Source organism: Phocoena phocoena, chromosome 1 (genome assembly GCF_963924675.1).
Source record: "Phocoena phocoena chromosome 1, mPhoPho1.1, whole genome shotgun sequence".
Lineage (NCBI taxonomy): Eukaryota > Metazoa > Chordata > Mammalia > Artiodactyla > Phocoenidae > Phocoena > Phocoena phocoena.
In genome coordinates this window covers 115,340,473-115,364,359 of record NC_089219.1, presented here as the reverse complement: position 1 = coordinate 115,364,359, position 23,887 = coordinate 115,340,473, and the positions used below count along the sequence as shown (strand labels likewise).

General features: G+C 38.5%; 1 protein-coding gene across 1 annotated transcript; it reads left to right on the top strand.

Moving 5' to 3' along the window:
- Positions 1-622: 622 nt before the first annotated feature.
- On the top strand, positions 623-22,640 carry LOC136139477 (interferon-activable protein 203-like). The gene is made up of 8 exons (XM_065898189.1): positions 623-902; positions 1,825-1,958; positions 2,561-2,722; positions 4,224-4,382; positions 8,581-8,778; positions 11,316-11,735; positions 13,209-13,400; positions 22,557-22,640. The coding sequence occupies exons 1-8, from the start codon at positions 638-640 to the stop codon at positions 22,638-22,640; spliced, it is 1,614 nt and encodes a 537-aa protein (XP_065754261.1). The 5' UTR covers positions 623-637.
- Positions 22,641-23,887: the final 1,247 nt, after the last annotated feature.

Sequence of the window (23,887 nt, the reverse complement as noted above, 5' to 3'; positions counted from 1 at the left end):
GTCTAAGAGAGAAGGGAGAAGTCCAACAAAGGGACACTGATATGGGGACATAGGACACAGAGAACATGGTCCATGCCCCAGGGAGAGATGATGCTAATAAGAACTGACTAGGGAAGTGCCAAGTGGATGGACTAGGGTTGGTACCCAGCGTGGAGCTGTAGTGCTATGGCAGAAGGATATTTGTATAAGGCGAGAGGTTGCAGCCCATTTTGTTCATAGGCCACTTCAGACATGGCGGAAAGAGTCATGAACCAACAAGGCAGACATTCAAGAAGTTGGCTGCAGCTCCAATAAAGGATGGGAGGAGGAATCAGGGACTTTGACACTGCATAGTCCATACTTGACACACTGCAACCATTGCTTATTTCTGGACCTCCTTCCACCATACCCACCCTTAAACCAACTCAAGATCATCATTAAAATGGGAGAGTTTCTTAGAAGTTTCTCATACAGCAGTTTTCAACCCATTTTCTGCAGTAACACATCTGGTAATAGTCTTTTTGTCACACACACCCATGGATAATACTTTGACATATGCCGTTAACTCACATAGATATAACCAGTCTTTTAAATTGTCTGTATAAAGGTGTAACACTGTATGTATTTTTCTCTTGCAGGCACATCCCTAACTTGAGAGATGGGGAGTGAATTCAAAAGAATTGTTCTGCTGAAAGGATTTCAGCACATCAGTGATTATCAGTTTAGCATGATTAAGTGTTTACTGGCCAAGGATTTAAGACTGACTAGTAAAATGCAAGATGAATATGACAGAATTAAGATTGCTGACTTGATGGAAGTAAAGTTCCCTGGGTCTGGCTGTGTTGACAGATTAATAGACTTGATCAAAGATATAGAAGAAATTAAAGACCTTGCTAAAACTCTTCGAAAGGAGAAGTTAAAAGGTACTTGGAAGAACCTCTTTCACACTCTCTCTGTACTGACCTCAACCTTAAATAGAACCCTGATTTGGTCAAAGTTTAGACCCTTCTTTCCCAACTTAGGACTCGTAGCCATGACAATGGTAGTACTTTAGATGCCAACAAATTGACAACTTAGAGGATGCCTTTCCTACAAAGAGATCTGATATGTTTTAGAGGGTGTATTTTGGGGGTGTGGGCAAAGAAAATATTAGAAGGAGCTGATGAGAAAGGCTGAGGCTTCCATACATTAGAAAGGTTAGACAATGATGAAACAAAATTAGAATATGTAGGTTCTTGAAATATTTAAATCAGTTAATATGCATGCTCTATTATCATATTTACTCCATCATTTTTATACTTTCTAGAAAAACTCTGAGGCAGTACTTAAATAAAAACCTACCTCTGAGAGATGTGAAGAACTTGCCTCTTATAAAACCACTGGATTAGGAAAACATATTTTAAAAAGTCAAAGTCTAGTATCACCACTTTGTCCCATCACAAATTAGATTATATTCATTTTCTCTGGTTTCAGTAATTCAAATAGATCTTCTGTAGAAATTGACCCACCACTAGCATCATGAAAACTTTAGATTCTTGAAAGGAAAATATAGAATAAGTGGATTGTAAAAGGGTTCGACTGAGCTAGATAGGAGTCCAGAGGACAGGAAGAATATGCTTGTGGTACAGGGGACAGGAAAGGAAACCACTGAGGAAGTCTGAGCCAGTACCTATACCTATGCTGCTACTGCTGGCCACCTATGGCCAAGCTAGGCTAATGCAGTAGAGGCAGATACAAGCTTACCCAGATCCACAAGCAGGAAGTGACAGGAAATAGTATTGAAGGTGCTTCAGGTATCTTAGACCATCTCCTCTGGATTTATCATGTTCTCTTTTACCACATCAGTTATTAGGAGAAGCAAAGCAAAAGAAGCAACTCCAGTGAAAAAGAGCAAGCTGAATAAACCCAGTCCTGACCAATCTACATCCATCACTAATAAAGCTTTGGGACCTGAATCAATCAAGGATACATCTGTGAAGGTAGGCTGGCTAAGGTCCCACAAAAGGAGATTTTACTGTGGCTTTTCTACTTGTCACCTTCTTATGAACACTTAGTTCTTTATTCATTTCTCAACATGCAAATAAACGAATCAGAGAAATAGGGATCCAGGGCCAGAGTGAAAATTAATTTTAGAGCCAGTGAATTAATAGGTACTGATCACCCATTATGTTTCTGAACTACTGTGCACTTTAAGTTGTGTAATATAATTCCCTGTGGTGGAAATACGAAATCATTACCCCTCTTTTAGATGTATATTAAAATAGCAAGCAGATTAGGAAAACAGCTTGCCAAAGCCTACTCAAAGAGACTAAATTCAAACTTAGATTTTCTAAATCCAAATCCACTGCTCCTCTCATCAACACAGAAGTGAGTACAGGAATGACATGTATAAAATTTTCCTTACTATTTGTATGAAGCCAACATACATGTGCACTCCTTACCTTCTGGCCTGGAGTTCCCAAGGACATAAATTTTAGTATAATTAGAATCTAATAATAAAAACCTGATTTTCTCAGTAGTAAAGATGTGTTTCTTTTATTATTGAAAAGTATTAACCAGGGGGGAAAAACCCTACTTTCAGGGAAAGAAAACCACAAAAACTAATGAATCTAAGAGGATGAATCTAAAGAAGGAGCAGAGTCAGCTTCCAGGATTGTTAGTAACCAGTACACAGTCAACTGAGAGCCTTCTCCAGACTCCTCAAATGCTTCCACCAGACCCATCCAGCAGTTCCTCAACCAAGGTACCATTTTCCTGTTCCTAATATGTTCACCACCCTACATCATATTATAAGGATCCTCATGACCTTGAAAGAGTTTCTCAGTAATCCCTTACTATATAAAATTTCCTTATATAATAAAATCACCCATTAATTTATCAAATGCAGATATTGAGACCTCAATATATTCTAAGTCCTGTGGCTTTTGGCAAGGTATGCATTTATGAAATAATTCCTGACCTCAAGAATGTGACTGTCTTATGTTTGGTCCTGAAATAAGGAATGGTAGTGGCCAGACAATCAGACATGACTATAAGGGTATGTTTCTCCCCTACATTTCAGTCTCCTTTCACCCCTTTCCCCTTAACCACGGGTCTAGACTAGTTCTCGGCATTATATGCTCTTTCCCATGTCAGGTGTTTGCACATAGGCTCTTTCCTTGATTGGGAATTCATTATCCCTGTCTCTTCTCTGGCTCAAATGCATTCAACCTTCAGGTACCAACCTGAATTCCTTCCCCAGGCAAGTCCTCACGGAAACAACCCCTTTCAAGAAAGGATCAGATACTCTCATTATTTGGACACTTTACTATTCCTTTATAGTACTTATCACAACTGTGATAACTCTACATTTTTCTTTCCTTCTAGACAAGGAGCTCAGATTATAGGTAACCTGACCAAGAGGAAGACAAGACAGGGGTGGGAAAGTGATTTCACACCTGTAGACATTGACTCCTATTCCAACCTGCTTTTTGTTTTGCCCTGTGGTTATATGCAACCCAGGACTATGGAGCCTGTATTTGAGATGAATGGGCACTAAAAGATGGCCCCAAGACAACATGAAGGGTAGGCAAGAGCAGGATTTAAACCACTATTCTCTAACATCGTTTCTCACCTAAGACCCAAGCTGCCCTCTGACTCAGGCTGCATACCCACCCCCCCACCCCCCACACACACACACATGCCCCTTGAAGACAGACCTCCCATATAAAGGGACTCTCTATTTGGGGTGTAGTTTCCTTGTTGTCATTTTTATTAGTTCCAAGAGTCCATATTTCATCCAGTAATCTTTCCCAAAATATCAGTAGGTTTCTAGGAGCCTGAAGAGCAGATATCAGAAACCCACTTGTGTATTTTCTTGATCAGAAAGTCATAGTTAATAAACATCCTTAAATGCAGCCAATTCTGGACTGAGATTTGCTTCCCTTATAACCAGGGAAGTTTACCTTCCTGCTTTGGCCAGTTTGCATCAGATGTAGGACCTGGATTCCATCCCAAACCAATGAAATGTCATCTGAGCTTTTAATATTTGGAGAGTGAAATTTGTAATCCTAGTTGAGATAGGAGAAGGATAGGTAATACAGGTATCTGTATATGTGCTATTATTTCAGAAAAAAATTGAAAACTTAAGACTCTACATTAAAAAAGAGAAAAGAAAAAAAAAGAGAGAGAAGAAATGATGTTGTGTTCTATGTGATTTTGAATATCATTATCAAGAACTAAGGAAAAAATATTTTTTTCTCGAGAAAAAAAATGACAAAATTAACGACTTAAAAAGGAAGACCGTATCTCAGAAACAGAGTCAACTTCCAGGAACTTCAGCAGCCAGCAAATGCCCAACTGGGAGCAGTTGTGCAGTGAAATCTATACCTCCACCAACACCATCCAGCAGTTTCTCAGTCAAGGTACCTGCTCCCTGTTCCCATTCCTTGGACCTCCTACAACATAAGTACAAGAATTATCGTAATCTCATTTCCCACAATTTACCATTTATTTATTTAATATAATCACTCATTCATTTTTCCATGTATGTTTTGTGATCCCACTCTATTCTAACTCCTTGGCTATTTACAAAGCATGTATTTATGAAATAATCTCTAATTTTGAGAGGGTTACACTCTTGTGTTGAATAGAAAGAGGAGGGGAAGGTGACCAGACAAGTCAAGATGAATGTCTGTTCACCCTTACATTCCACTTTCCTTGGCCCTACTACCCTTTGTTCACCCACCACATGATAGGGTTTATTTTCAAAGTTCTGTGCTCCTTCCCACATCAGATGTTTTGACATGGACTGCTTTCTTCGTTTGGAATCACTTGTCCTGATTCACCACTGGTTCAGGTGTCTTCACCTTTCAGGTGCAAACCTGAATTTCTTCCTCATACAAGTCCTCACTGATACCCCCTCCCAGAATACATTAGGTATTCCTCTTTTTTTTTAATAAATTTATTTATTTATCTACATTTTATTTTTGGCTGCGTTGGGTCTTTGTTGTGGTGAGTGGGGGCTACTCTTCATTGTGGTGTGTGGGCTTCTCATTGCGGTGGCTTCTCTTGTTGCAGAGCATGGGCTCTAGGCATGCAGACTTCAGTAGTTGTGACTCGCGGGCTCAGTAGTTGTGGTTCGCTGGCTCTAGAGTGCAGGCTCAGTAGTTGTGGTGCATGGACTTAGTTGCTCCGTGGCATGTGAGATCTTCCCAGACCAGGGCTCGAACCCGTGTCCCCTGCATTGGCAGGCAGATTCTTAACGGCTGTGCCACCAGGGAAGTCCTAGGAATTCCTTTTGTTTGCTTTCAAAGATCCGTTTCCTTTTCCTTTTTAGCACTTATTGCAACTGTAATAAACGTACATTTTTCTTTGTTACTATACTATAACATCAGTTATCAGGTGCCTGTCAACTGAAGAAAAATGCACAACCTAAAAGTTGAGAGTTATGTTTTATTCAGCAGACAATATGAGGACTTAAGCGGGGGACACAGAATCTCAGATAGCTCTGAGATACTGCTCTGAAGAAGCAAGTGGGGAGCCAGGATGTATAGGAGGTTTTGCAACAAAGACCAGGTAGTTGGAACATCAAAAGATTACTGTTAATAAAGACAGCCAAATATCTCAAGTTAAGGAATTTGGCACTTTTCTATGTATAGGAAGATGCAAGAGTCTGAACTCACTGAAATCATTCCTTTGCTATGAACCTCAGCTATCTGGGGCCAGTCTCCTGTGCTTTCTCATGCTGAGTTTCCTCAAGGTGCACCGTCAGGGTTGGCTGCAGCAGTTGACTGCTAGATGGCGGGCATCCTGTTTCTATCTTGAGTTCCCTCAGGGCTTACTGTCGGGGCAGCTGTAATGTGATGGCTTGATGGCTGCAGCATCCAGCCATAGTTTTCATTCACAGTGCTCTTTCCCAGCAAAGACCAGATGAGAATGGAAAAGTGAGTACACACACGTGTGTATCAGCTCCTATTCTAGCCTGCCTTTGTTCTGCCCTGATTTGACCCCTGTGCTTATCATCACACTGGGATACAATGCCTGTTTCTGCAGTAAATAAGCAAGTGACTGAGGACTAGGCAAAAGGAGTATTTAAATCACTATTCTCTAAAATAGTCTGTCACCCAAGTTCCAAGCTGCTGAGGCTGAAGCCCCCTACGCAAATCCACGTATACCAGTTGAAGACAGATTTCTTCTGACAAGATTTTTCAAGTTTTGTTATTGTTTTTATTACTGTTACCTCCAATAATTAATAATTCCTCACATAGTCTCTCTTTGTTTTATTTATGGGATGGAGCTGGTAATCTGTGCCTGTTTGCTTCTAGGTCCAGCTGGCCTTAGTCTAGTCACTGAAACCCCAGGCTCACTGTCTCTCTGCTACAACAATGACTTATGTGGACATCTCTAGACAACCCTATTTTTCTTCTTTATTTTTTTAAACATCTTTATTGGAGTATAATTGCTTTACAATGTGTGTTAGTTTCTGCTGTGTAACAAAGTGAGTCAGCTATACGTATACATATATCCCCATATCCCCTCCCTCTTGCAAGACAACCCTATTTTTCTATGCATACAGGCTTAGAATTGACACTTTCTAAGGTCCTATCTGCCTAAATTTGTGACATAGTCATTTCTACTTTCATAAGAATCATTCTGCTGCCCCTAAAACTCCTTGGAGCACAGGAATCCCAGGGAGGCTCATCTGTCCTTTTGGCCTCATACACCTAAACACACCATTCAGTCATTTCTTCTTTGGGGTCCAGCCACCTCTGTAGGAGACCTGGCACAAAGACGATCTGACCCATTCTGTCTTTGATTCATCAGTGGAGAGAGCAGGAAAGCCTTGCTCTTCTTCATCATGGGGTCTCCCAACTATTTTCTTTGTAATATAGGCTCTGTTTGGGATTCAAAGACAGAAGCAGACCAATCTTTTCTTTTATTCCTGCTGCTATGTCTCCCCAGTAGCAAACAGCACACATTGGCATGCTTCAAGAACAGGGTAGAGTGATGAAGGAAATAAGCCAAGGGAAAAAATTCAATTACTATTTTTAAGTATTATCCAGCCATATAGTATGTTTTAGGGACCTAAATCCTACGGTTATGGTGGGAGCTTTTGGTTTAACCGAATGTAAAAAATGATCAAGATGCTCTTGTCAACGAGATTGAATTACTAAATGTAGCAGAAGTGAATGGAGAAGCTTCTTTAATAAAGTGCTTCCCATACCACCTCTCTATTGGGTTTCCATCAAGAAAGCCAACATTAAGCATGAAACATCTGTGGATCAGAGCAAAAATAGAAAGCCCTGTGTCTACTGTAAGATAATAATGTAGTGATATTTCTAGGTAATGAGCATTTAATGATGCTAGACTCTAAAACCTGTGTTCTTTGTGTACACTGTCTCATTTGTTCTTTATAACGTCACACGAGGAGGCTATTGTTAATCCCATTTTACATATGAGAAAACTGAAGTTCTTAGAGGTTAGAAATCTTCTCCAAGGTCATGCAGAAAATGAATGTTAGAGCCAGGATTCAAATGTAGCCTAGCTGAATTCTAAAACTTGAGCATTAAATGCATATATTGTAGTATAGATGCTACAATATCTGAAATTTATTTGTAAAAATTTATGTCGGATAGTGTTATATCTCAGATTTGTTTCCATTGCCCAGACTCTTAAGCCTTCTAATGAGGAATGAAGTGACAAGGAAGGTCAGAGGGTATTCTAATCAAGTAGCTGCATGCCAGAGACAGGCATTTTAAGCAGCTCCCTCATCTACAATTTTATCAACAACCGATATTTTATGGATTGGTTAAATGAATGCTAGAAGTGGTAAGAACTGTGGCAATTCTATACTGCAGAACGTTAGAAATGGTCTTTCATCAGTGAAACCAAAGATAGTCAAAATAATTGATTTTACAGACACTTCCTGCCCTGGCTTAAACAATTATAAAATTCCGTGTACTGAGAATACCCTGGGTGAAATTGTGAATGGGTCTGTTTATTGCTGAGAACTACAAAGATTTGGTTGCTTGATAGAGACTAGGTAGATAGCAGAATCCTGCCTCTGGAATTATGAATTTGAAACAATGTCTCTGGTATGCTGATAAACAAAGCATTCAAATGAATGCAGACCTGGGTTTCCTGGATTTGAAGAGTAGATGATAGAACCGATTTGCTTATTTGGTAAATATATAAGGTAATGAAGACTTAGTTAATAAAATGTCCATAAGTACAGCCAACATTGTTCAGAGATGTGCTTCCATTATAACCTGGTAGAGTTTTCTACTAATAAATTACTCCAAGTGTTGTCTTGGTGAAGTTGATACAGGCCAGTTTGCATCAGAGGTAGAGCCAGAATTCCAAAACAGACCGATGAAATTTTGATCACCTGAGTTTTTAACATTTGTAGAGAGAAGTTTGAAATCCTGGTTGGACTCCAAGCTGGGGAGGTGTTGAGGGTATCTGAAGATGTACTATTATTCCAGAGCAGATTGGCAGAGTGAAGATCCTGTGGTGTGTGTGTGTGAGAGAGAGACAGAGAGAGATAGAGACGGAGAGAGAGAGGGTGGGGGGCAAGAGAGAAATGTTATGGTTCATCTGATATTGAAAACCATTAACCAGGAAGAAGAAAATACATATTTTTGGATTCAAAAAATAGAAGACACAACCAATAAAATGCTTGACTCCATGAAAAAGGAACTATGCCTGGAGCAGAGTCAGCTTCCACAATGTGCAAACCGCAGCATAATCCCTAATGAGGGCTGCCTTCAGACTCCTCAGATGCTGCCACCAACCTCATCCAGCAGTTCCTCAACCAAGGTACCAGATTCCTGTTTTCAGTATTTTCCCTCCCTACAACATAATGACAGCGTTCTCTAGAACCATAAAGGAACTTCACACTAATCCCCTACGACATACAATTCTTTATTAATTAGATCACACATATTGTTATTGAGTGTGTATTTTGAGATCCTACCTACATTCAAATTCGGACTCTTATTATGCTGCCCTTTGTATTAGGATATTCTATGACCTAGTGTGCACATAAATCATTCCTCTTCAGTCATGGGTATAACTAGTAATTTGTTTGTTTAATTTTATTTCTGTGTTTCTCTCAATACATCATGAGTGAGAGAGCTTAGGGCGCAATAAGTTGGAGAAATACAGAAACAAAGCACTATCACCAATTCTTTCTCTTTTTTTTAATTATGGAAGTAATATCATCTAAGAAATTTAGGAAATGCAGATACATAGACAAAAATAATTAATTTTAACTATCTGAAATCTCCCTTCTATCAAATGCCATATTTTGGTAAACAGTCTTTCTGATTTTACCTTTTGTTATGTATATACAAAGAATATCAATTTGTCCCAGGTTGATCACATTACACATATTTTTCTATAATTCAGGTTTTTACTTTCACCTGCTATATCTTGAAGTGCTACTTAATTCAAGAAGTATAGATTTAAATTATTATTTTAACGTAAGAGAATAACTGCATTTTTAAATTTTTATAAATTTAAAAATAATCCTTTACTATTTGACTTTAGGCTATTTTCAGTATTCCCTATACACACAATGAACATAATAAGAACATGTGTCCATCAGGTCTTCTTTCATGACCCTGAGTATAGATACATAATTTCTTCCTTAGGTCCTGTGCACTTCTTGTCAAGGTGCTGCTGTTGTTACTAGTATGAGATTTGTTGTTACTGATTAACTTGGCCTGGGAATGAGCATCAGATGTAGGGAGAATTGGCCACAGTGATGAGAAATCAGAGTTAAGCCCCATGACCCCCAGGCTGTGGCCTGTATAACGGTACAAGTCAGACCACATGGAGCACTGCTGGTCTGTGGAGGCAGCTGGCCTGTCTCCATGAACTGGTCCCTAGAACTCCCATGGCCCCCCCTTGCCTTCACACTTCTTCTTACAGATCAGTAACCTCCCCTCCAATTCAAACTGCTCTCCTGAAACTCAGAAATGGTGCAGGCACTGGGTAGACAGGGGGGCATAGAAAAGTCCCCTGACACCTGACTTCTCCTTTGGCATTCTTCTCCTCAGGGTCCTGCCATTATTCTAACAGGGGTGTGTAGAGGAGGAAAAGCAATTTCCCCTCTACCGTTCTGAGTTCTTGGCTGAGACCCCTGTATTAAATCAAAGATTGTCAAGAAAAAACTAGCAGAAGTTTATTAACAGGTATACCTCATCTATACATAGAAGAGACCCAAGAAGAATGAGTAACTCCCTGAGGTGGCCTAAGCCCCCAGCTTAAATACCATCTTTAGTGAAGACAGAAGAAAGAAAAGTGTGGGGAGGCGAGTTTTGTGGAGGTTACCAGGAAAAGCAGGAAAAACGAGGGTGATGCTTGTTATGCAAATTTAAGTCAGTTTCTCCTCTGGTGATAGTATTCTCTTGAGATTTAGAGTCCTCCTTCTCTTCCTAGTACACAGGGGGAGACACCCTTAGAAATGGAGATTTAATTTATAAATGCACATTTCCCTTACAAAAGGGCAACTTTCTTTCTGGTTTTAGAGCTTCCTCTATGTATGTTGTTTCTCAAAATAATCAGCTTAAGATACTTCTGTGCCTAAGAAACATATTTTGGGGTGGCTGATTCTGCTCCTCTTCAAAACATTCTTTATCCAGGACATTTCCAAATTCAGAAACTTCACGGGATTTTTTTCCAGTGACTGTCTACTAACCCTTTTTCAACATAACACTGCTTTCCTGAAAAGAGACTTTCTAATTTGTGTCTTTAAATTGCCACACATCTACTGGGATGAGATCAATGGATTCTGACTGGAGCCATTCCCTACTCTCAGTGCTATCAAGGGCAATTTATGTTCATCCAGATTTGTATCTTATCTTGCACACTGAAATGAGTTGATGGGATAATTTAAGTTGATTTTTTCATCCTCATCTCTACTAGAAATCACTACACAGCAGCATTGCTATTGCCCACTGCCTCTGTACTCTACATAGCTCTTTCTGGGAGAAATAGTTCTTCCCTTGAGTTAATACCTTTTAAAGAAAAGTATTCTTCCTACCACACTCATAAAACAATGAAAAAGAAGAAAATTCACTGTTTAAATCATCTCCATACATTCCATTAGATTATATATACCATGTCAGTGATCTTTGTCTAGGTTTTTTTTTTTCCCAACTCCACCTAATTATGTTCTTAATATGTTAATTATGTTTTTTTCCCAACTCCACCTAATTACGTTCTTAATATGTTAATTATGTTCTTAATTATGTTCTTTGTTGAGGTCAACATTTAGCCGTTGATGATTCTCATTAGAGAGTGAATCCTGTTCTTAATTGTGCCTGTTTTTGGTGTATACTTCTATGTAGAAACCAAGATTGAAGGCTGTACCTAAAGAAGCTTCCAGAGAGGAGGGCTTCCAGAGGGGGCCCAAAGAAGTGATGGTGCTGAAAGCAACGGAACCATTTACATATGATGTCAGAGAAAGCGAGAGGAAGATGTTTCATGCCACAGTGGCTACTGAGAGCCAGTTCTTCCAAGTGAAGGTTTATCATGTTGACCTGAAGGAGAAGTTCATCCCAAAGAAAATCATTGCCATATCAGATTATTTTGGCCGCAATGGGTTCCTGGAGGTGTTCAATGCCTCATCTGTGTCTGATGTTAACCCTGACCGAAAGATGGAGATCTCTAAAAGCCTGATTCAAAAGGCAAATGCAACTCCTAAAATCAGTCATCTTTACTCGCAAGCTCTAGGAACATTTGTGAATGGGGTGTTTCTGGTGCATAAGGTAAGCCCACACCATTGTTTTGCAATATTTCTTCTGAAACCCCGGAACGTAAAAGTCTTAGCTGCCGAATGAATTTGGTTAACTTCATAAACACAGGAACTCAAAGCCCCCCTGACCAGGGATAGCTGGGTGCCGTCTTCCCACTTCAGAATATAACATAGACAATCTCTTAACATTTTTCTTCCCAAGGTAACAGCATGCAAGTCCTCCAGAAATCATGGGATTTTAACAGCTGTGCTAATCCATTCATAGCCACCCTGAGCCAGTAAAGGGCAGAGTTTATATCTGTATATATATATATATAGATACATACAAACCTATATCCATCTATATATGTTTATATATATAGATATAGAGAGAGCGGTGGGGGGGAAGAGAGAGAGCTCTCCTTCTGGTTTTGTTTCTTTGAGTTCTGCCTCCTGTTTCAGTGACAGCTTAATTTAATTGTGAATAAAGAATTGCCCTTCCAAGCTAGGATTTCAACTATGACAACCAGAGTCAGAAATCAATAGACTACTTTGCCCTAGAATCAGCTCTTATCCACAGTTAGCTAAGATTCTGATCATCTGACCTCTAAAGTTCTCTCACTTCTTCACATTCATTCATCAAAAAATTGTTGAGCAAAAAACCTTGGCATTAACTAATAAGAGAAATATGGATGTTGAAAACGCTAGAAAAATCAAGTTGTTTCATTCCACAATATATTAATATGGGCAATAAAATGCAGAATTTTGCTGAATTCTTAGAATTAGGGTAGGTATTTCAGTCCCAACATATCATAGAAATACTAAGGTTAGCTGATCTAACCGTTATGTGAAGTATTGTTTCATAATCCATTATATATGTCTTCTAGGGTGGCTGTTTACCTATCCCCCTGTTGTTTTCCATACACTCTGTTTAAGTGACTGTGTACACATGTGCATTTGTAGAATTAATGAGTAAAGTAAGTGATATAGAAATTAGAACAATGGAAGTAGATGATCTAGATTCAAGATTGGGCAGATTAGGGAAGAATGAATAAATAGAGAAGATAGAGGAAAGAATTACATATTGAAATAATAATCTGCTTAAGGAGGACTTGCAACCATCTTTTTGAGACTCATAGTAAGACATGAATGGCCTTTGTTCTCAGGGAGATCCAAAGAAACCTGTGAAGCTTATCAGACCACACTATATCCAAGTTTCTTAAGAAATCTCAGCTATTCTGAGATGGGAGCAGGAAAAATTAGGAAAGTAATCCAGTTTTCTAGAAGAACCCAGCACACAAAGACTTGAAGGAAAGACAGAAAGAGAATTTAAATGGGGGGATAAACTGAACAAGACATCTTACACTATTTGGTACCTGTAATTCTGGACCTCCAGCTCATATTAACTGGTCTGAGACAACAGTTTCCACTAACACCCTATATTTTTCAAAGTTGTGGAAATTCCTGATCCAGTTCTCAGAAGATGGATGCTAATTTTCTTTTGCAGAAATTGGTATGTAATGAATGCATATATTATGAAATACAAGATAATACAGGAGTGATGGAAGTCCTGGTTTATGGAGAACGACTGACCAGAATCAGCTGTGAGAAAGGCGATAGACTTACACTCATCTGCTTTGAATTGGCATTAAGTGGGGATAAGAGGCAGCTGAGATCCATAATTCACAGTTTCATCAAGGTGAGATTTTCTGGGGGGTCATTATTGTTCCAAAGTAGAAGTCTTTAAGAAAACTAGACTGCTGTTACTATGGAGAGTTCAGCAGGTGGAACGAGAACTAATTTTTGTCATTTAGTGGGTGTAGTTTCTTTTCATTATTTTTTTTTACTGATATTTTTAAATTTAATTTTTTGTATTGAAGTATAGTTAATTTACAATGTTTTCTTAGTTTCAAGTGTACAGCAAATGGGATCAGTTACACACACACACACACACACACACACACATATATATATTCATTTTCAGATTCTTTTCCCTTATAGGTTATTACAAGATACTGAGTATAGTTCTCTGTGCTATACAGTAGGTCCTCAGTTACCTATTTTATAGATAATAATGTGCATATGTTAATCCCAAACTCCTAATTTACTTCCGCTTCTCCCACTGCTATCCTCTTTGGTAACCATAAGTTGCTTTCTATGTCTGTCAATCTATTCCTGTTTTGTAAATAAGTTCATTTGTATCATTTTTTTAGATTCCACATATAAATAATAACATATGATAGTTGTCTTTCTCTGACTACTTCACTTAGTATGATAATCTCTAGGTCCGTCCATGTTGCTGCTAATGGCATTATTTCATTCTTTTTATGGCTGAGTAGTATTCCATTGTATATATGTGCACATCTTCTTTATCCATTCATTTGTCGATGGACATTTAGGTTGGTTCCGTGTACTGGTTATTGTAAGTAGTGCTGCAATGAACATTGTGGTACATGTCTCTTTTTGAATTATGGTTTTCTCAGGGCATATGCCCAGTAGTGGGATTGCTGGGTCATGTGGTAACTCTATTTTTAGCTTTTTAAGGAACCTCCATACTGTTCTCCATAGTGGCTGCACCAATTTACATTCCCAACAACAGTGTAAGGAAGGTTTCTTTTTCTCCACACCCTCTCCAGCATTTGTTACTTGTAACTATTTTTTTCTTTACATTATCTCATTTAATCCACATAGTATCTTTTTCTTAATATATTTTTATTGGAGTATAATTGCTTTACAATGCTGTGTTAGTTTCTATTGTATACCATAGTGAATCAGTCATATGCATATATGTCCTTCCCTCTTGAGCCTCCATCCCATCCACCCTATCCCACCCCTCTAGGTCATCATCCTCCTTTCCATAGTGGTTGTATCAATTTACATTCTCACCAACAGTGCAGCAGGTTTCCTTTTCCCCACACCCTTTCCAGCATTTATTGTTTCTAGATTTTTTGATAATGGCCATTCTGACCGGCGTGAGGTGATACCTCACTGTAGTTTTGATTTGCATTTCTCTAATAATTAGTGATGTTGAGCATCTTTTCATGTGCCTCTTGACCATCTGTATGTCTTACTTGGTGAAATGTCAATTTAGGTATTCCACCCAATTTTTAATTAGATTGTTGTTGTTTTTTTTTGATATTGAGCTCCATGAACTGTTTGCATATTTTGGAGATTAATCCTTTGTCTGTTGTTTCACTTGCAAATATTTTCTCCCATTCTGAGGGTTGTCTTTTTGACTTGTTTATGGTTTCCTTTGCTGTGCAAAAGCTTTTAAGTTTAATTAAGTCCCATTTGTTTATTTTTGTTTTTTTTCTATTACTCTAGGAGGTGGGACAAAAAAGATCTTGCTGTGGTTTATGTCAAAGGATGTTTTTCCTATATTTTCCTCTAAGAGTTTTATAGTGTCTGGTCTTACATTTATGTCTTTAATCCATGAGTTTATTTTTGTGTATGGTGTTAGGTAGTTGCTCTAATTTCATTCTTTTTCATGTAGTTGTCCAGTTTTCCCAGCACCACTTATTGAAGAGGTTGTCTTTTCTCCATTGTATGTTCTTGTTTCCTTTGTTGTAAATTAGGTGACTGTATGTGCGTGAGTTTATCTCTGGGCATTCTATCCTGTACCATTGATCTGTATTTCTGTTTTTGTGCCAGTACCATACTGTCTTGATTACTGTAGCTTTGTGGTATAGTTTGAATTTGGGGAGCCTGATTTCTCCAGCCCCATTTTTCTTTCTCAAGATTGCTTTGGCAACTCAGGGTCTTTTGTGTTCCTTACAACTTGTAAAACGTTTTGTTCTAATTCTGTGAAGAATGCCATTGGTAGTTTGATAGAGATTGCATTGAATCTGTAGATTGCTTTTGATTCTTCCAGTCCAAGGACATGATATATTTCTCCATCTGTTTATGTCATCTCTGATTTCTTTCATCAGTGTTTTATAGTTTTCTGAGTACAAGTCTTTCACCTCTTTAGGCAGGTTTATTCCCAGATACTTTATTCTTTCTGTTGCAATTGTAAATGGGAGTGTTTCCTTAATTTTTCTTTCTGATTTTTCATTGTTGGCATATAGGAATGCCAGAGATTTCTGTGCATTAATTTTGTATTCTGCAACCTTACCAAATTCATTGATTAGTTCTATTAGTTTTCTGGGGGCAGCTTTAGGATTTTCTATGTATAGTATCATGTCATCTGCAAACAGCGACAGTTTTACTTCTTCTTTTCCAATTTGTATTCCTTTTCTTTCTTTTTCTTCTCTGATTGCCATGGCTAGGACTTCCAAAAATATGTTGAATAAGAGTGGCAAGAGTGGACATCCTTGTCTTGTTCCTGATCTTAGTGGAAATGCTTTCAGTTTTTCGCCATTGAGTATGAAGTTTGCTGTGGGTTTGTCATATATGGCCTTTATTATGTTGAGGTAGGTTCCCTCTATATCCATTTTCTGGAGGGTTATTATCATAAATAGGTGTTGAGTTTCATCAAAAGCTTTTTCTGCATCTATTGAGATGTTCATATGGATTTTATTCCTTAATTTGTTAATATGGTGTATCACATTGATTGATTTGCATATATTAAAGAATCCTTACATCCCTGGGATGAATCCCACTTTACTGTGGTGTATGATCCGTTTAATGTGTTGTTGTATTCTGTTTTCTAGTATTTTGTTCAGGATTTTTGCATCTATGTTCATCAGAGATATTGGTCTATAATTTTCTGTTTTGGGGATTTTTTTTCTGGTTTTGGTATCAGGGTGATGGTGGCTTTCTAAATGAATTTGGGAGTGTTTCTCCCTCTGCAATTTTTAGAAGAGTTTGAGAAGGGTCAGTGTTAGCTCTTCTCTAAGTGTGTGATAGAATTTGCCTGTGAAACCATCTGGTCCTGGACTTTTGTTTTTTTGAAGATTTTTAATTACGGGTTCAATTTCATTACTTGTGATAGGTCTGTTTATATTTTCTAATTCTTCCTGGTTCAGTCTTGGAAAATTGTACCTTTCCAAGAATTTGTCCATTTCTTCGTGGCTGTCCATTATATTGGCATAAAGTTGTTGGTAGTAGTCTCTTATATTCCTTTGTATTTCTGCAGTGTCAGTTGTGATTTCTCCTTTTTCATTTCTAATTTTATTGATTTGCATACTCTCCCTTTTTTTTTCTTGATGAGTCTGGCTAAGGGTTTATCAATTTTGTCTATCTTCTCAAAGAACCAAGTTTTAGTTTTATTGATCCTTCCTATTGTTTTCTTCATTTCTATTTCATTTATTTCTGCTCTGATCTTTATGATTTCTTGCCTTCTACCGACTTTGGGTTTTCTTTGTTCTTTCTCTAGTTGTTTTAAGTGTACAGTTAGATTGTGTATTTGAGATTTTTCTTGTTTCTTGAGGTGATATTGAATTGCTATAAACTTCCCTCTTAGAACTGCTTTTGCTGCATCAAAAGCTTTTGTCAAAAGCTTTTTCTGCATCTATTGAAATGTTCATATGGTTTTTATTCCTTTTATTCCTATAGGTTTTGGGTCGATGTGTTTTCATTGTCATTTGTTTCTATGTACTTTTTTATTGCTTCTTTGATTTCTTCAGTGGTCTCTTGGTTATTTAGTAGTGCACTGTTTAGCCTCCATGTATTTGTGTTTTTTCAGTATTTTTTCCTGTAATTGATTTCCAATCTCATAGTGTTGTGGTCAGAAAAGATGCTTGATATGATTTCAATTTTCTTAAATTTTCTGAGGCTTGATTTGTGTCCAAAGATGTGATGTATCCTGGAGAATGTTTCGTGTGCACTTGAGAAGAAAGTGTATTCTGCCACTTTTGGGTGGGATGGTCTATAAATATCAATTAAATCTATCTGGTCTATTGTGTCATTTAAAGCTTGTGTTTCCTTATATATTTTCTGTTTGGATGATATGTCCATTGGTGTAAATGTGGTGTTAAAGTCCCCTACTATTATTGTGTTACTGTCGATTTCTTCTTTCATGGTTGTTAGCATTTGCCTTATATATTGAGGTGCTCCTATGTTGGGTGCATAAACATTTATAATTGTTATATCTTCTTCTTGGATTAATCCTTTGATCGTTATGTAGTGTCCTTCCTTATCTCATGCAACAGTCTTTATTTTAAAGTCTATTTTATCTGATATGAGTATTGCTACTCCAGGTTTCTTTTGATTTCCATTTTCATGGAATATCTTTTTCCATCCCTTCACTTTCAGTCTGCATGTGTCCCTAGTCTTAAGTGGGTCTCTTGAAGACAGCATATATATGCGTCGTATTTTTGTATCCATTCAGCCAGTCTGTGCCTTTTGGTTGGGGAATTTAATACATTTACATTGAAAGTTATTATTGATATGTATGCTCCTATTACCACTTTTTAAATTGTTTTGGCTTTGTTTTTGTGGGTCTTTTTCTTCTCTTGTTTTTCCCACCTAGAGAAGTTTCTTTAGCATTTGTTGTAAAGCTGGTTTGGTGGTGCTGGATTCTCTTAGCTTTTGCTTGTCTGGAAAGCTTTTGATTTCTTGTTAAATCTGAATGAGATCCTTGCTGGGGATAGTAATATTGATTGTAGGTTTTTCTCTTTCATCACTTTAAGTATATCCTGCCACTCCCTTCAGGCCAGCAGAGTTTCTGCTGAAAAATCTGTGTATGGGGATTCCTTTGTATATTATCTTTGCTTTTCCCTTGCTGCTTTTAATATTTTTTCTTTGAATTGAATTTTTGTTAGTTTGATTAATATGTGTCTTGGTGTGTTTTTCCTAGGGTTTATCCTGTATGGGACTCTCTGTGCTTCCTGGACTTGGGTGACTATTTCCTTTCCCATGTTAGGCAAGTTTTTGACTATAATCTCTTCAAATATTTTCTCAGACCGTTTCTTTTCCTCTTCTTCTTCTGGGACCCCTATAATGTGAATGTTGGTCCATTTAGTGTTGTCCCAGAGGTCTCTGAGATAGTCTTCAATTCTTTTCTTTTCTTTTTTTTTCTTTATTATGCTCATCAGCAGTTATTTCCACCATTTTGTCTTCCAGCTCACTTATTTGTTCTTCTGCCTCAGTTATTCTGTTATTGATTCCTTCTAGTGTATTTTTCATTTCAGTTATTGTGTTGTTCATCTCTTTGTTTGTTCTTTATTTCTTCTAGATCTTTGTTAAACATTTCTTATATTTTCTCAATCCATGCCTCCATTCTATTTCCACGACTCTGGATCATCTTTGGTATCATTACTCTGAATTCTTTTTCAGGTAAATTGTGTATTTCCTCTTCATTTATTTGGTGTTGTAGGTTTTTTATCTTGCTTCTTCATCTGTGACATAATTTTTTGCCCTCTCATTTTTATTTTTTTTTTAAATTATTGGGATGGTGTTCCTGTCTTACTTGCTGTTTGGCCTGAGGCTTCCAAAACTGGAGTTTGTAGGCTGTTGGGTAGAGCTGGGTCTTGGTGCTGAGATGAGGACCTCTGTGAGACCTCAGTTTGATGAATATTCCCTGGGGTCTGAGATTCTCTGTTAGTCCAGTGGTTTGGACTTGGAGGTTCCACTGCAGGAGCTTCTGCCCAACCCCTGGCTCATAAATGAAGATCCTGCAAACCGTGGGGGTGGCAAAAAAAAAAAGAGAGAGAGAGGGAACAATAACAATGTAGAAAATAAAATTGGACTAGGAAACTAACAGATACATTAGAAAGAATATAAAAATAAAAATATAAATGAATTATCAACTGGAAGGTACCACAATAGTAAAAACGAGGAGGAGGGAAAAGAAAAAAAAATGGTGGAAAAGACCTTGATTGTGGAGGGTAGGGCCTAAGCAAGGGCAAGGTTTGGGCAGTGGGCAGGGCCTATGCTTAGGACCCACAGTCCTGGAAAAGGCTCTGGGAGCAGTGGGGCGTGGGGCCTAGGCTCAACAGAACAGAGGTCCCAGAGGGCAGGAGACCTCACCTGGGAGCCCAGCGGGCTTCCTGGGCTTGAGTGGGTGAGGCAAACACCCTCCTCTCCTCTCCTGCTCCTCCCTCCTAGAGGGCCCTTCCTGCCTGCCTCTCCTTATCTCCCCGACCTCCCTCCTATACTCCCAAGGGCCCACGTGGCCTGGAGGGGCCTTTGGAAGGCAGGGCATTGGCCTGGGAGCTCAGCAGGCTCCCTGGGCCCAAGTGGGTGGGGCAGTCACCCTCCACTCCTCTCTAGCGCCTCCTCCCAGAGGGCCCCTCCTACCTGCATCTCCTGATCTCCCTGTCCTCAGGGGTGCCAATCCTGTCTGGCCTCCCCCTTCAGTCCCCCCACATCCTACCCATTCACTTCGGGGTTCCTCCGTCTCCTTGGGCATCAGGATCTTCCACCGGCAGCAGGCAGGCTCCCTAGTTGTGGGCAGATGGTAACTTGGTGTCTTCCCATACCACTATCTTTTTTTTTTTTTTTTTTTTTTGGTGATACATGGGCCTCTCACCATTGTGGCCTCTCCTGTTGCAGAGCACAGGCTCCAGACACACAGGCTCAGCGGCCTTGGCTCACGGGCCCAGCCGCTCCGTGGCATGTGGGATCCTCCCGGACTGGGGCACAAACCCGCGATCCCTGCATCGGTAGGCGGACTATCAACCACTGCGCCACCAGGGAAGCCCATACTGCCATCTTGACTCTGCCCCCTTGTAGTCTTTTTAATGATTGCCATTCTGACTGGTGTGAGGTTACACTTCATTGCAGTTTTGATTTGCATTTCTCTAATAATTAGCAATATTGAGCATCTTTTTATGAGTTTGTTGGCCATTATATGTCTTCTTTAGAGAAATGTATATTTAGGTCCTCTGCCCATTTTTTGATTGGGTTTGTTATTTTGATATTAAGCTGTATGAGCTGTTTGTATATTTTGGAAGTTAATCCCTTGTTGGTAGCATCATTTGCAAATATTTTCTCCCAGGCCATAGGTTGTCTTTTCGTTTTGTTTATGGTCTCCTTTGCTATGCAAAAGCTGTAAGTTTAATTAGGTCCCATTTGGTCATTTTTGTTTTCATTTCCATTACTCTAGGAGACTGATCCAAAAAAATATTGCTGCAACTTATTTCAAAGAGTGTTCTGCCTATGTTTGTGATAGGTGTTTTATAGTATCCGGTCTTACATTTAGGTCCTTAATCCATTCTGAGTTTATTTTTGTATATGGTATTAGGGAATGTTCTAATTTGATTCTTTTAGATGTAGCTGTCCAGTTTTCCCAGCACCACTTATTGAACAGACTGTCTTTTCTCCATTGTATATTCTTGCCTCCTTTGTCATTGATTAATTGACCATAAGTGTGTGGGTTTATTTCTGGGCTTTCTATCCTGTTCCATTGATCTATTGTTTGTTTTTATGGCAGTACCATACTGTTTTGATTACTGTAGTTTTGTAGTAGTCTGAAGTCAGGGAGCGTGATTCCTCCAGCTCCATTCTTCTTTCTCAAGATTGTTTTGGCTATTTGGAGTCTTCTGTGTTTCTATACAAAATTAAAAAATTTTTTCCAGTCCTTTGAAAAATGCTATTGGTAATTTGATAGGGATTGCATTGAATCTGTTGATTGCCTTAGGTAGTATGGTCATTTTAACAATATTGATTCTTCCAGTCCAAGAACATGATATACTTTTCCATCTGTTTGTGCCATCTTCAATTTCTTTCATCAGCATCTTATAGTTTTCATTTAAGGGTACTTTTAATCATATTGAAGACAGAAACTTCAGAGAGGCTATCAAAGGATATGATATCTAAGCTAAATATTGTAGAATTGTTTGAATTTTCAGACCAGGTAGATTATTTAGTAAATTTGGACTTCCTTAAGGCAGATTTGTTTCAAATACTGGCTCTGTCATTTGCTAGGTGACTAATAACTTAAATACTAGGAACCTCTGATTCATCATGTATAGATGTATATCTGATTCATCATGTATAGAATAGAAGAAAAACCTTTTATCCCAGAGGATAGTTAACAGAGCTCATTTCAATCTAAATGATCAAGGATGCCCCTGAGCATTTCAAAGTTACCTGCCTTTAGTGAGATACACATACTGGTCTACAACAGAGGTGTTTGGTCCTACAGGGAAAATTCCATGGTCTTTGTCAAACTCACATATACACATTCATGTGGGATGGATTCCTGGAACACTAACAAAAGTTAACACAGCCATACCTTGTTTTATTGCACTTCATTTTCTTGTGATTTCCAGATATTGCTTTTTTTTTTTTGACAAATTGAGAAATTGAGCGTTTGTAGCAATCCTGTGTAGAGCAAGTCTCCTGGTGCCATTTTTCCAAAACGTTTGTCACTTTGAGTCTCTGTGTCATGTTTGGCAAGTCTCATAATATTTCAGCCTTTTTCGTTATTCTTATATTTGTCATGGTGATCTGTGATCAGCGATGTTGCTATTGAAATCATTTGGAGTGCCATGAACCGCACACCCATATAAAATGGCAAATTTCTTTCATAAATGTTATGTGTGTTCTCACTGCTCCACTGATGGGCCATTCCCCCATCTCTCTCCCTCTCCTTGGGCCTCCCTATTCCCTGAGAAAAAACAATATTGAAATTAGGCTAATTAATAACCCCACAGAGGCCTCTAAGTGTTCAAATGAAAGGAAGAGTCACATATCTCTCAGGTTAAATCAAAAACTAGACATATTTAAGCTTAGTGAGGAAGGCAAAAAAGAGGTCAAAAGCTAGATATCTTGCATTAAATAGACAAGTTGTGAATGTACAGAAAAACGTTTTAAAGGAATTTTAAAATGTTATGCCAGTGAACCTATGAATAACAAAGCAAAACAGCCTTATTTTTTATATGGAAAAAGTTTTAGTGGTCTGGATAGAAGGTCAAACCAGCTACAATAGTCCCAGAGTAAGGTCCTAACACTTTTCAATTCTGTGAAGGCTGAGAGATGTGAGAAATCTGCAGAAGAAAAGTTTGAAGTTAGCAGAAGTTGGTTCATGAGGATTAAGAAGCCATCTCTATAACATAAAAGTACAAGGTGAAGCAGCGAGTGCTGCTGATGTAGAAGCTGCAGCTAAGTTATACAGAAGATCTAGCAGAGATGACTGATAAAGGTTGCTACACTCAACAACAGATTTTCAATGAAGATGAAACAGCCTGATATTGGAAGAAGATGCCATCTAGGGCTTCCATAGCTAGAGAGGAGAAGTCAGTGCATGGTTTTAAAGCTTTGAAGGATGGACTGACTCTCCTGTTATGGACTAACGCAGCTGGTGACTAAGTTGAAATCAGTGCTCACTGACCACTCTGAAATTCTGAGGGCCCTTAAGATTGCTAGGTCTACTCTGCCTCTGCTCTTGTAAATGGCACAATAAAGCCTGGATGACAGTGCATCTGTTTACAACATGGTTTACTGAATATTTTAAGCCCACTGTTGAGACCTACTGCTCAGGAAAAAAATGGTTCCTTTTAAAATATTACGGCTCATTGACAATGCACCTGATCACCTAAGAGCACTGATGAAGATGTACAACGAGATTAATGTTGTTATCATGCTAACACAACATCCATTCTGCAGCCCAGGGATTATTATTTAGGCAATACATTTCACAAGGCTATATAGCTGCAGTAGATATGATTCTTCTGATGGATCAGGGCAAAGTCAAATAAAAATCTTCTGGAAAGGATTCACCATTCTAGATGTCATTAAGAACATTCCTATTTCATGGGAAGAGGTGAACATACCAACATGAATGAGAGTTTGAAGGAAATTTGGAGGAAGTTTGATTCCAACCCTCATGGATGATTTTGAAAGGTTCATGACTTCAGTGGAGGAAGTAACTGTAGATGTGGTAGATATAGCAAATGAACTAGAATTAGAGGTGGAGCCTGAAGATGTTACTGAATTGCTGCAATCTCATGATGAAACTTCAGCGTATAATGAGTTGCTTCTTATGGGTGAATTAAAAAAATGGCTTCTTAAGATGGAATCTACTCCTGATGAGGCTGCTGTGAATACTATTGAAATGACAACAAAGGATTTATAATATTACACAAACTTAGTTGATATAGCTTTGGCAGGGTTTGAGAAGTTTGGTTCCAATTTTGAAAGAAGTTCTACTGTGTGTGAAATGCTATTCTCAGTGAGGAAAAAAATTTCTTCTACCCTCCTGGATTCTTCGGCTGGTCTAAGAATTAAATTGACGTGAGACAGATAAACAGAAGTAAAGCAAACAAAAGTTTACTAGCATGTATACATGGGAGAGACCCA

What these genes read in the sequence shown, in the direction of transcription:
- LOC136139477 (XM_065898189.1), top strand. Translation starts at nt 638, where the DNA reads ATGGGGAGTGAATTCAAAAGAATTGTTCTGCTGAAAGGATTTCAGCAC. An exon ending in TCGAAAGGAGAAGTTAAAAG is followed by an intron (nt 903 to 1,824) that starts GTACTTGGAAGA and finishes TTACCACATCAG; the next exon opens with TTATTAGGAGAAGCAAAGCA. An exon ending in GGGTGTTTCTGGTGCATAAG is followed by an intron (nt 11,736 to 13,208) that starts GTAAGCCCACAC and finishes TTTCTTTTGCAG; the next exon opens with AAATTGGTATGTAATGAATG.